This window comes from Sinocyclocheilus grahami, unplaced genomic scaffold, assembly GCF_001515645.1.
Source record: "Sinocyclocheilus grahami isolate Dianchi unplaced genomic scaffold, SAMN03320097.WGS_v1.1 scaffold56.1, whole genome shotgun sequence".
NCBI lineage: Eukaryota > Metazoa > Chordata > Actinopteri > Cypriniformes > Cyprinidae > Sinocyclocheilus > Sinocyclocheilus grahami.
In genome coordinates this window covers 2,705,552-2,718,928 of record NW_015505235.1, presented here as the reverse complement: position 1 = coordinate 2,718,928, position 13,377 = coordinate 2,705,552, and the positions used below count along the sequence as shown (strand labels likewise).

The following is a 13,377-nucleotide window of genomic DNA, read 5'->3' as shown; positions in this document are numbered from 1 at the left end:
ATTTTTGGCACATGGGAAAAATAAGTAATACAGCAATGCATTGTCTTAGTTATAAACAGAATGCCTTACATTTTTCATCAATATTCAACACATTTGTGCACTAGACTCAAAACATTTGATATATATAAATATCCAATAAACAAGCCGATTAATTAACTATATATAATATAACAACACCTGAAAAAATGGAAGTGGTGAGCACAAAGTCAACGCGGATTTTATACTTCGCGTTAGACCCGTCTGTGCTGCCGTAGTTCGGAGTCCGGAAGCATCATGGACATCGGGAAGCCAAAAACTCGTTGTTATAAACAAATGTAAGAATAATTCAGATTGCAGATGTTATTTTTAAACGAAGAAGAACTGAATTACAAAAGTCAGTCGTTAATACTCACATTTCGAAGTGTTATCGCGATATATGAATGCCTTCAGAGTGTTTACAGTGAGAAAGTTGAGTGTCTGTGTCGTGCTGTTTATGTGGCAGTTTCACATCTGACTTCTATTAATCCTGAGCTTTGGCACGCGTATTGTGTTGAACAGGATCGATCGACATAACTGTTATATCTTTTATGTATACATCGTTTTAATTTAGCAAAACCGTCAAATGCTTAAAACATCTAATCTCTACTCTTTATGTATACATGTACATGAAGCTGAAACCGGGGCTAGTTGTCACACCTTTCACTCCAGTTACAGTGAATATTTTTCAAAATGTTTACCCTGAATATTACGGTTGGGATGTTTTTTTTTTAAGTCAGCATCTAAATATAAACAGTATTCCGTTTATACATACAGTTTATACAGTGTATGATCGACATAACTGTTATATCTTTTATGTATACATCGTTTTAATTTTGCAAAACCGTCAAATGCTTAAAACATCTAATCTCTACTCTTTATGTATACATGTACATGAAGCTGAAACCGGGGCTAGTTGTCACACCTTTCACTCCAGTTACAGTGAATATTTTTCAAAATGTTTACCCTGAATATTATGTTTGGGATGTTTTTTTTTTAAGTCAGCATCTAAATATAAACAGTATTCCGTTTATACATACAGTTTATACAGTGTACTCTGTAAAGGAAATGTGCACATTTGTGTAACTGGACTTTAGACTCAAAACCTTTGATTTACCAGAGTATCTTCTTTTGTGTTCCAGTAATTGACTGTTTCAAGAACATTTCACTCGAAAATGATAATACTATTCCTAACCCATATGACATTCTTTCTTCTGTGGAACACAAATGAAGATATTTTGAAGAACGTTTCAACTGGTTTTACCCATACAATAAATAATTTTTTGTGTTCTGCAAAATAAAGTTACTTTAGAATGGCATTAGGGTGAGTGAATGATAACATAAATGGCTTTATATTTTTGTTGAAGTATTCTTTTAATATATTAAAAAATAATATATGCCATAATTTCTTATCTACACCAATAATGCATAATGTTAAATGGGGACAACTCAATAAACCAGCCATCAGGCCTTGGGCACAAGAGCCAAATCTAACCTTTATAGTAATCCACTTGAGATATGAATGCTGCAGTGAGTCATTAGAAGCACTTTCAACTTTGCTAATGTTATCCAGCATGTAAATCAAATGCAATGTTTCATTTTTTATAATAAATGTGATTTTGCCTATGAAAACAGTATATGCTGGTGAGTCAGAGGTATATTCAAGCTGTAGTACCCTTGATTAAAATGAACAGGCCTGAGAACAAAAGGAATACTAGCATACTACTCACTGAAGACTGCACAGTGTGCTCTATTTTTAAAGCAAATTGTATGTGAAACATGTAGCATTCAACAGAAAAATTTAGAATTTAAATTTAGATTCACGTGGCGTCATCACATTGCGTGTTTAATTTAGCATGTGCCATCTGACAAACGAGTCATGAAACAGATATAGAACACTTAAAATTGAAGATCAAATCAAGCAAATATCAGTGTTGAAATTAATCTAAATAACTAGAGTAATAAGCTAGTACGCTATTGCCAGCATAGTCTCTTTGATTGTGATTTTGTGCATACATCAAGATGTGTATAATATCAGTCTTTTTAAACTCTGCCTTTAAGTTAGATTGTGTTTGTTTGGATGTACCTTTGAATCCACTTCAGAGTTGTTGATCGCCAAGGGTTCCTCCACAGGTCACCAATGGACTCTTCATGAGTGTGTTTTTAGTGGTACTGCCACTGGAGTCTCTGGCTCATGGACTCTTCCATGAACTGGGAAACTGCTTGGGAGGCACCTGCGTTGGGTATGCAGTGGTAATTCCCACTTGCTACAGCAGGTAAATGCACATATACATAACAGGGATACTGCATACAAAGGCATTTTCTGACTTGCATGTTCACATTGTCACAAGTACTTTGATAGAAATCAATACCATGCAGAAAGCTTCTCGTTGATGTTTTATATACCAAACATCGATACCTGGGAAACAGTTTTTCTTATGAATCATACTTCTTAGAATCAGTTCACATGCATTTACATGTATTTATCTAGCAGAAGCTTAAAGTGACTTGCAACTGAGAAATACTTGTAATTTATCATAGAGTAATCATATTAGCAGCAATGCAAGAGAAATTCCGTTTCAGAGAAAATAAATTGAAAGGAAATGTTTTTTTAAATTATTATCTGAAATGCTATTATTTATGCTTGTGGATTAATTGTTTCTTCTGTTTGTGTCAATCCATATATATAAGCTAAATATCTGTACCCACCGCAAAAGTATATTTATAACAGTTTTTCCTATTGTACCTTTAAGACTTTGACAGTATATGCAAATGACTTCTATTTTGATTGGCCTTTATTTACCAGTATAGTTCGCATTGCTGTTCCTCAGGTCGGGTCAAGTTGCTGAATACTGAATAGCTTTTGATATTTAAATCTGACCGTGGTTGTGATTTCCCTTATGATGAAGATAAAGTATTTTAAAACAGCTTGTTTTGTTTGTGTATCTAAATCAGGAAGATGATTAATAATCATGATTACACTATCAAGGGAAATAATCTGCTGCCCCACTCTTGCTCATCTTGAATGTGCATCTTGATCAGTCCTTTGCTAAGTGTCCAGAAATTGAAGGGTGGAAAACCACTCCGGATTGGATCTTATGAACACATGTTAGCGTTAAATAAGCTCATAGCCTTTAATAAACTTGGTCTATTGCTGGTCCCGCTGGGGGAAGCATGTGCCATGCATACTGGGAGAGCGAGGGTGGGGTACAAGGCAGGCCTTCAGTCAGGTTGCTGATTATGATGTCGATTAGGATGCAGCTCCACAGCCTCTTCACGCTCCGTATTCCAGCACTCTTGGTGAAAAGGCTCAGTGTGGAGCGGGCGCATGAGGGGAATGTAGCAAGGTGTAATCTTCCGTTTGATGGGTACAGATCATGTTTTTACCATGACGAGGGCCTCTTGGGAAGATGAAAGGGGAGGGAGGGAGGAGAGAGAAATGCTCAGGTCGACAGGCTCGACTTCAGCAGTAAGAGCTCTTTTTCATTCTTAGCAGATGCTGTGGTTTCCTCTCACATTTAAAAGGAAAGAGCTCTGGCCATCATCCAAATTTTCAGATGGCTTACCCAGAAAGCATTTTAATAGTTTATATAAACTGTGAACGATTTATTAGCCCTTTTAATTAAAATCTTGTTGAACTGTTCTGAAAAATGCCTTGTTGCTAGTAAACTTTGTGTGAAATGGCATTTCAGCTAAAATTTTGCCTTTGGTAATGATATTATTTTTTAAAGTGTTGGGGAACGAGAGGCATTGAACTAGGGATGGGTTGAGCAGGAAAAAATAGGATCAAGCAGGAAAGCTACGAGATTGAGAGATAAGGAAAGAGTCCTGACAAACGAGCTCAGAGAAGCGGTCATTTATGCTTGAATAGCTCAGCACCTGCCTGGGTAGTTTTCATGGGTCACTGTGCCTTAGACTCACCATTTCAGTCTTCAGCAAGCATGGGAAATAATCTCTCAACACTGCCACCACAAAGAATTGGTCTTGGTTTTATAATCACAATCTTTGGGAAGCAATGGTATGGGGAGGATCATAATGGTATTGGTTGTTAATTGTCGACTGTTCTTGGTGATATTTACAGCGGAAGCTTTGCTGTGCTCTTTTAAAAAGGCAGAACCGGTTAGCTTGACCCTGGGAGGAGCTGCTGAATTACTTGCTTGGATTTTTCAAAAAAGTATTAACATCATCCTTACTATGGCCTTTCTCCTTTTCTTTGTACCTTTTTCTGCATCTAAGCCTTTTTTAATTCACTCTCCATTGTGCTTATCAATCTTCTTTTTTGTACATGGGTCAGTGTACACTCATAAGGTCAAGGTGACCCAGTTAGCAATTCAGAAGCATCAGGCTCTCTTTCACATTTCACCCATCATTTTATCCTCTTTTTCTCGATTGGATGCAGTGCGAATGGACAGCCATTGCTGTTGCCTCCGGGGCAAGCCCAGGAATTGCACTCCACAGCTACTTTGAACGCTGTGCAGCGACTCTTCTCCCACCACCTCATCCAGACCTTTGGATGTGACTACTCCACCAGTCTAAGCCTGGACACCCTGCAGGCCAATCTGCGCTCCTTTCTGGAGCTGTGCACCGCAGAAGGCCCGCGGCATGACACCTACATCCTCTACTACAGTGGCCACACACTTCCCAGCGGAGACTGGACTCTGGCAGGTAAGAGCTGGATAGCAGGTGCAATTTGTAGGGAAGAAATTATCTAAATTAACTGAGAGTTAAGGTTATGAATTGTACAGCGTGTATAGGTGAAAATGTATGGATGAAGACCCAAACTCAATTTATTTCTGTATGTCATGCACCAATCGGGAGTTATTCATATCATAGATTCTTAAATGCTAAAATCAATATTGCTTTTTCAGGTCTTTGTAAAAGAGATCAAGGCACGAATGCTTTTATTTTGGCTGGGCTTCAGCAATTTATCGTTCGGAAAGCTTTCCGAAATTTAAATATATATCTTGGCTCCAGCGCTCCACCATGCTTTATCTTCCTGCCTGTGTGTGCGTCCTGTAACTCAGTGAGGTATTAATCCTTATGAGCGATATGGGATGTCACAGCCTCTGTCATACTGTTTGATCAAACCAGGGTGGGTGAGAAACAGCCAGGAATCCTCATTCAGTTTTTGAATGAGGTACTTGCAGAGCGTTTTTTTCGCAGTCTTTCCCGCAGTGTGGCAAACTGTCAGATTTCTTACACCTTTTCCGTGTTGCTCACACCGTCTCTCTCCATTTCCCCTGCGGCAACAGCCCGTCACGTCTTGTCAGCACTTTCTGTATTTGTGAATGAGTATTTCTCGAATTCAAGCTGGTGCAATGATGATTGAATAGTCGCATTGTTTGAACTAGTCTAGAGTTGGCAACACCTTGGTAGTAAACGACCAAGGGCCAGATTTACTAACAGCTTGTGCCAGCACAAACCATCTTTTGGCGTTAAAATAGTACTGTCAGGATTTACTAAAGACGCGCAGTGAAGAATTAGTGCTGAAAAGGTGTGGACAGAGTTACATTTGCGCCTGATCTTATTGAATATGCATTTGTAGGGGTTTCCCTTTATGAGAGGTAAAATTTATGAGAGGAGAGTTTTCAAATGAATCACGCAACGTGATTTAATAACGTTTGCGCTCGGCCTTATTTAACACCCAAAAAAGCATGTCTTAAACTATTTTGCGCTTGAAATGGCTGCATTTGTTGTTGATAGGAGGAGGCACCACAGATAGGCCTGTCGCAATAATCAATATATCGATTTATTGCGCAATATATGTACATGACCTCAATCATTTTTGGTGACGCAATATATTGCCCATTATATTTACTTAAAAATGAATGTCACCATGCTTTTTGCATTCCACTTGCGCCTGTGTCTTCTGCAGCTTCTCGTACATAACGTGGTGTAGTCATGAGGTGCTAGTTCAAATTTAAAAAATGCTTCTACAAACAAAGTTTCATCTGCAGATATGGTCTTGTTTAGGGATCTGTGCCTTTGTGCATACGGACATCTGACTGCTGAGTAGTGATTGTGTTTTTCAGCAATAGTGTGCACTAGGGCTGCACGATAAATCGAAATGGAATCGAAATCGCGATTCAACAGAAGCTGCGATTGTCATGCGTATCTTTCAGTGAAGCACGGTTCTGTGATCAGCAGTAAATCTCCATCCAAAGGCCAGAGGGCGCTCTCGCGCTGAAACTCCAAATACGCCTCGCAAAAGAAACCCAGGAAATGCCTATAGCGGTGAGAGCTATTGATAGCGGTAGCTGGATAAACAGAAGATTTAACTGCTTTTATTGATTCAACATGACTAATAAACACACGGTTTTGACAATATATGGTTTATCCGAGTTATTATTATTATTATAATTTTCATTAAAATAAAGTATATTTATAATGCAATGCCTTTATCACTGCTTAGAATACTATGAAATATGTTGCGTGCCTTATTCTGTGTAAGAAGCCACATCATCTCACAGAAGGATTTATTTCAAACACTCGACTGACGTTATGAAGTGAGTTTGGAGTAAAAATATGTTATTAAATGTGGTATTTTCACATGCTTTCAGATGGAGCAGCATTTACTATACAGAGCCGTAGTTCACTGAGATGCAAAACAGCTGTCATTATCGCGAACGATTTCCTCAATTTCATAATCGCGCAATAAAATCATCTGCGTTTTTTTTTGCGTGACTTGTCAGTGAACTACGGCTCTGAGTAGTAAATGCTGCTCCATCTGAAAGCTCGTGATGATTTACTGCTGATTACAGAACCGGCTTTACTAACAAAATGCGCATGACAATTGCATTCGATTAATCGTGCAGCCCTAGTTCTTTGTGCATTTTTCTTTTTTTCTACTTGTTTGCACTTTTTGTTAGAAAATTTTTATTTACTATTTATTCAGGTTTTTTTAAGGTATCTAACATTTTGATACTTAATTTCCATGATCTAAATATTCTTAAAAATTAAAAGTTTGTTGTCATTTGGAAGTGTGTAGTCGTCCTTGTATTATTATGCTGTTACATTATGATTTTATATTCAGTGGCAGAAAATGGTCTTTAAAATGACAATAATATCGCTTATCGCAATTATTTCTGGGGCAATATATCGCACAACAAAAAGTTGTTATCGTGACGGGCCTAACCACAGAGAACAAAGAGCGCGTGATAGAAGGTTTTTCATATTAATTTATTTGGAATGCCAGAAGAACAAATTATCCGAATTTGAACATATCCTTATGCTAATTTGCGTTGCGCTTGGTGGATTGCGTTGGTCATTATGGAAATGAGATGTTTCATCTGTGTTCTTTAATTTGCGTGTTGTCAGTAAATCACCCGCAGAAATTTCCACGGCCATCGGCGCGGTTTTGTAAAACTGGCCCCTAAGGTCTGGTACAGCCTATTCTGGCTACTTGGACAAGAAAAGAAACACCCTCCCTTTCCATTGATTGACAAACTTTCTTGTGCACAGGTGGCGATTGCTTGCGTCTGCAGCAGATCCTTGATATGTGGAAGGAACGGAACGCCGGCTTCTCCTCCCGCCTCATATTGGTCCTGGACACTGAGAATTCTGCGCCATGGGTGAAGGCGGTTCGAAAGGTGGAAAAGATGTACGTAGCAATACAAGGGGCCAAGATGAGCCCTGTCCAGGATGCCGAAGCCCAGGAAGCTCCTCGGTTGGGAGACTTCACCACTGAGTGGGTGAAATACAACTGCGATCCTGACAGTGGCGTGCAGTGGTCAGAGAGGGGTCGGGTCATCTCCGCTATATACGGCGTGTCCAAACCCTGGAGTGACTACGCTCTCCACCTGCCCACCGGAAGCGATGTGGCCAAGCACTGGAAAACACACTTCCCCAAGGCCACGTACCCACTGGTGGCTATGGCGAACTGGTGCTGCGGACTCAACCTCCTGTGGCTGTGTAGTGCGTGTTTGCGCTGCGTCAGAAGACTGAAACTTTCTTGGTTCCCTCCCAGCATACTAGACACGGGGCAAGGGATTAAACTAGTCCGATCATAGGTGACCAGTTGGTTTGCTTCTACACAATGTACATATATCACCATATATCTTTTCTATGCAATTTGTGGGGATATCCTTTATTGACTGTTCAGTTGCCTTTAACAAATTACTTTAATCAGTTATGGATGGGAAATGTGGATCACTCAGTCTTGCTTCTAAAGATCTACTTTCCTCTAGAGTTTAAAGTCGCACCTAATTTTCAAATCAGCCCCAAACGACTTTTAACCTTGCAGGTAGGTTGATCTTTAGGAACAGGATTGAGCCCCATTGTCATATGACAGGTTCTTCTGTTTATCTGTGTGCCATATATACACAATATAGCCACTGTCTTATCTCATATACAGTATTGAGACTGTCAGTGCCAAGTGCCTTGTTAATTTATTACGTTTTTAGTGGGTTTTCTCTGGATTTGGGTGAAATATGTGTATTGCAATGTATTCGATCTCAGGCAAAGTAAATCAAGAAATCTAATTGTACCTTTAAAAGGTTACTTTTTTTTTTTTGACAAGCAGTAGAGCAGGTCTGGATTAGTTGTTTTTCCAAGACCTCTACAAAAGCCAATGTTTAAACCATATCGTGCCATATTTTATTTTGTATTCTCTGTAGGGTTTTTGTGTTGAAGAGTTGACTTCAATTATTTTTCAACCGACCAGTGTCCCTTAATAAAGACTGTTTAAAATAAATTATTTGGTAAGTAGGTGTTCTAGCATGTGCCAATACCTGTTTTTAGTGATGATTAGTTAGAATAGCTTGTTCTGGCACTACTGACTGCCTCACTGTCAAAATCATTACAGTGTAATGAAACGTTCACTTCCTAAACTCCCACAATGCACAGTAAAAACACAAACCTTATACTGAAAATCTTTTCTGTCTCTTTCAAGCCAAAAAATGGAGGTTGACTGCATATAGCACTGCACTTTTTGAAAGTAAATGAAACATCAGAATCACTAGTTCTCTTACGTTACAGTTGTTGAAATACCAATGATGTTTTAATGCACACAATTGAGTCATCAGTATTTCAATTCATACAGGCTCTAGTTCTTTTCCCATGCAAATTCATGGTCACAATATCCTCATTCAGGACATCGGGAACAAGGTAGAGTAATGAGATGCAGCACCTGACTCTGTTTTATACATAGCTGTAATGCACATGTATAGCATTTCAGTTATGTGAAAACAGGGCATGTGATGTCATGGAAACAGTGATTGTCAGTTTGTTCATTCTTGTCCTTTAGAGAGCACGACCTGCGTTTCACTGCAGCTGAACACATCTCCCAGGCAACATTTTAGAGTCACTTTCATGCACTTTATTAGTTCAGCACAGCAGGTGGATGAACTACGGCTACCTTGAGGCTGATCTTTCAAAGTGAGGGGGAAAACCTTTCCTTGCTTGTCTCTTAAAGGTATGGAGAACATTTATGTCAGTTTTATTACGTACCCTCCAGAACCCAGTTCCTACTATTTGTTGACATTTCTCTGTTGTTAGCAGAGGCAGAGTGTAGCATCTTTGCTAAGGTCAGTGATTCATGTACATACGGCAGAACTGTTTTATGCAGTGATTAGATTAAAGCTAGCTTCATCCTCTAAACTGAATTAGCAGTGCTCTGCTTCACCTATAGAGGATTGCTGAGTCAGATCACGATGAACAGACACACGCACACTCATCTGGACCTTGTGTGTCTTTCCAAATCCAGATACATAGCTGTGAGTAAGCAGATGTCAGAGTCATATTATGAAACTGCACAATTGGGTCAGAATCATAACATGGAAACGCACAAGGTGCTTTGCACTCAAGCAATTAATTTGAAGATATTCAATGCATGTTTTAAGACTGATTCCTCGTGAGAGCGTGCAGAGTCTCATGACTTTTACCAGAGACAAATCAGTTGTATAACATATACTATGATTTATATGTCGCTTGTGCCGGAGATGCCAGTTCAAATCCTGCTCAGGGCGAACATTGCGAGTAGAATTGGTGCCGTGACCCGTATGGGAGTGAGGTTTAAGGGGTTGCGTGTAATAGAGGCCAGCTAGTAAGTGCTGTGCAGGTAAACCTCACTCCTTTGATCTCAAGAGGCGCACTAGCGACTGATGCTAGGGGCTGCAGTGTTTACCATTCTTGTTAGCGCACCTGCCTCCCATGGCAGAAACGCCAGTTTAAATGGTGAGTAGAATCAAAGGGGTTACATTAGGGGCTTTTGCACTGTGTAGTTCTAAGAACTTAGTACTAGGAGCTAGCCATCTTGGTGGTTCCTAGAGAACCAATTTCTCCCTCATGTTGTTTTCCTGGTTGCATTCGCACTGGCAGCAGGAACTCTGAAGCGGCTGACAGCAATGTCTTTATTCGAGGCATTTACGGACGTCTCTCAAAGCTCATAGATATGGACTGATTTCACTTGTGATTTCAAATTATTTATCTGAACAGCTGCAGCTGAATAGCTTGAATTAAAAGCGTTGATGTAGCCAAATAACCTTGGAAGGGTAATTAGCTCACCTGTCATGAGCAAAGCGAGGCAGAGAGACAGAGCAATGGCAGATAGAAACTCACTCAGTGGACTGTGTCTAAAATAGACTCTCCCCACAGATGCTTTGGATTGAATATAGTCATTTAATTCAATGCCAACAGGAGTTTGAGACTATTGAATCACCTGATAGCATGTTTTTATTGAAGTTAAATGGCAATAATGTGCATCTTATAATCTTTTTGTTGTGTGGATTTTAGACAAGCATACATTTGTGTTTGCAAGATACCAGACTGTGACAATGAATGCTTGAAAGAAATTGCTGGGTTTACCAAAGTATACAAGGTTTGTGTTATTTAAAATGTTTTTATGTTTAAAGTATATACTGGTTCTTAATAATATCTGTGATACAGTCAGTACAAATTAGTCAACTATTTTTCATTGTTTAATTTGAAGCCAAAAACATACATTTTCTGCTTGTCCATTTCTTGTTGCTCTGTAATTGTGCAGTACTGTGGTATCATTTGTTTCAGCTTTACTTGCACTGTACTGAAGAGAGAAAATGAAGTATGGTTGGTTGCTGTACAGACAATCAGATGGTTTCTACAAGGCTAGACTGACAATTCTTGTTCAAAACAAGTCTTGAAGTGGACCAGACATAATGCAAATAATCAAAACTATCATCCCTACTATAAGAAAGACTTTGAGGACTGTTTAATTTTAATGCATGTGCCTTTTTAGTTTTTTTTTTACCAAGAACCTTTTCTTTCTCCATCTTAGTTTTTCTTAGCTGTTGGGCAATTGGGCAGTGGAACGGAATAGCCTAATTTAGAGGCAGCTGACAGTGACTGTGCCTGAACTTAGTGTGTGTGTGTTGGTGTGTGATTTTGAAACTGCATATACATGTACACTGATACACGCTGTTCCCTTCAGAATAGCTCATCCTCTGATGCAGTAAGTTGCCAGTCCTGAATCTACTGCTTGTGAGCTTAATGATGACTGACTTGGACACTGGAGGTGAAAGCTGTCCCACACAACATGACATTATACATGCGGGGAAGTCGTGGCCTAATGGTTAGAGAGTCAGACTCATAACCCAAAGGTGTGGGTTCGAGTTGTGGGTTCGAGTCTCGTACCGGCAGGGATTGTAGGTGGGGGGAGTGAATGTACAGAAATAGCTCATCCTCTGATGCAGTAAGTTGCCAGTCCTGAATCTACTGCTAGTGAGCTTAATGATGACTGACTTGGACACTGGAGGTGAAAGCTGTCCCACACAACATGACATTATACATGCGTGTGACATTATAGGAAGTCGTGGCCTAATGGTTAGAGAGTCAGACTCATAACCCAAAGGTGTGGGTTCGAGTTGTGGGTTCGAGTCTCGTACCGGCAGGGATTGTAGGTGGGGGGAGTGAATGTACAGCGCTCTCTCCCACCTTCAATACCACGACAAGGTGCCTTTGAGCAAGGCACCGAACCCCCAACTGCTCCCCGGGCGCCGCAGCATAAATGGCTGCCCACTGCTCCGGGTGTGTGTTCACGGTTTGTGTGTGTTCACTGCTGTGTGTGTGCACTTTGGATGGGTAAACGCAGAGCACTAATTCCGAGTATGGGTCACCATACTTGGCCACATGTCACTTCACTTATTATTAGCAGGGTATTTAATCTGCATAAAGCAGAAGTGCTCCCCCTTTTGGGAAGGGTTAATAACTACCATAAAATGTCAGTTCTGGAACTAGTTGATGTCAGTATAGACCTTAATCAGGGTAGCATCATATGTGTGACCCTGGACCACAAAACCAGTCATAAGTAGCACGGGTATATTTGTAGCAATAGCCAAAAATACATTGTATGGGTCCAAATTATCGATTTTTCTTTTATGCCAAAAATCATTAGGATATTAAATAAAGATCATGTTCCATGAAGATATTTTGTAAATTTCCTACTGTAAATTTATCAAAACTTAATTTTTGATTAGTAATACGCTAAGAACTTAATTTGGACAACTTTAAAGGCGATTTTCTCAATATTTTGATTTTTTTGCACCCTCAGATTGCAGATTTTCAAATAGTTATATCTCAGCCAAATATTACTTAAATGGAATGCTTATGATATATAAATCTCAATTTCAAAAAATTTACTCTTATGACTGGTTTTGTGGTCCAGGGTCACATTTTTTTACATGAATGAAAACAAGGCTGTGAGGGATAGAAATACTGTGTGTTCAACGGATTGTACTGTTGTTTAACAGCGGGCTGATTGTTAAGCTGACGAACGTCTTCCTAAAGAAACTTTCAGTAGACAAAAACTCCTAAAATGTTTAAATAGTTTTGAAAGTTGTAAAAATGACACAATAGGACCTGTATACAGTGTGTGCCTTTGTAAACGCTTTAAGTCTATCTCACAGCTTCATTTTCATCTGCATTAAATTAAGCATGGCGTCTAACCTGATTAAGGTCTATTATATAAAATAACGACAGCCATTTTGTTCTCATTTAGAGGGAAAAGTGGCAGCATATTAAGAAAAAACCACTGCAATTGTCCAAAATGGTGTTAAAAATAATGGCTTACATTTTATAATAACATTAATGTCAACAAATATTATATTATATTAGATGCTTTTATATTAATATAAATTCAAATACACAACAAACTGAACACACTCTGAGGACACCAGAAATAATTGCATGGACACACAGTGTTCTGTTGTTTAGTAGGTACAACATTAACCTTTCACAGGATGGACGACACGGCAGCCAGTCATAACTTCTGACAACTTTTTTATTTTCCACTCAGTACTGTAACACACACAATACAGGTTCCACACATGCTATATGCATTATTATGTTACCGACTAGCACCTAATACTACACACAGCACATTTAAATGCA

At 39.2% G+C, this 13,377-nt stretch overlaps 1 protein-coding gene across 1 annotated transcript; it reads left to right on the top strand.

Moving 5' to 3' along the window:
• Nucleotides 1-2,151: 2,151 nt before the first annotated feature.
• Nucleotides 2,152-8,870, top strand: LOC107584005 (transmembrane protein 168-A-like). Its single transcript, XM_016270397.1, has 3 exons — nucleotides 2,152-2,291; nucleotides 4,415-4,680; nucleotides 7,477-8,870. Exons 1-3 carry the CDS (start codon nucleotides 2,167-2,169, stop codon nucleotides 8,022-8,024), a joined length of 939 nt encoding a protein of 312 aa, XP_016125883.1. The 5' UTR covers nucleotides 2,152-2,166; the 3' UTR covers nucleotides 8,025-8,870.
• The last annotated feature ends 4,507 nt before the right edge of the window (nucleotides 8,871-13,377 follow it).

Coding starts and splice junctions, on each gene's coding strand:
- LOC107584005 (XM_016270397.1), top strand. CDS start 2,167: ATGAGTGTGTTTTTAGTGGTACTGCCACTGGAGTCTCTGGCTCATGGA. Junction 2,292..4,414: donor ATTCCCACTTGCTACAGCAG/GTAAATGCACAT, acceptor GATTGGATGCAG/TGCGAATGGACAGCCATTGC. Junction 4,681..7,476: donor CGGAGACTGGACTCTGGCAG/GTAAGAGCTGGA, acceptor TCTTGTGCACAG/GTGGCGATTGCTTGCGTCTG.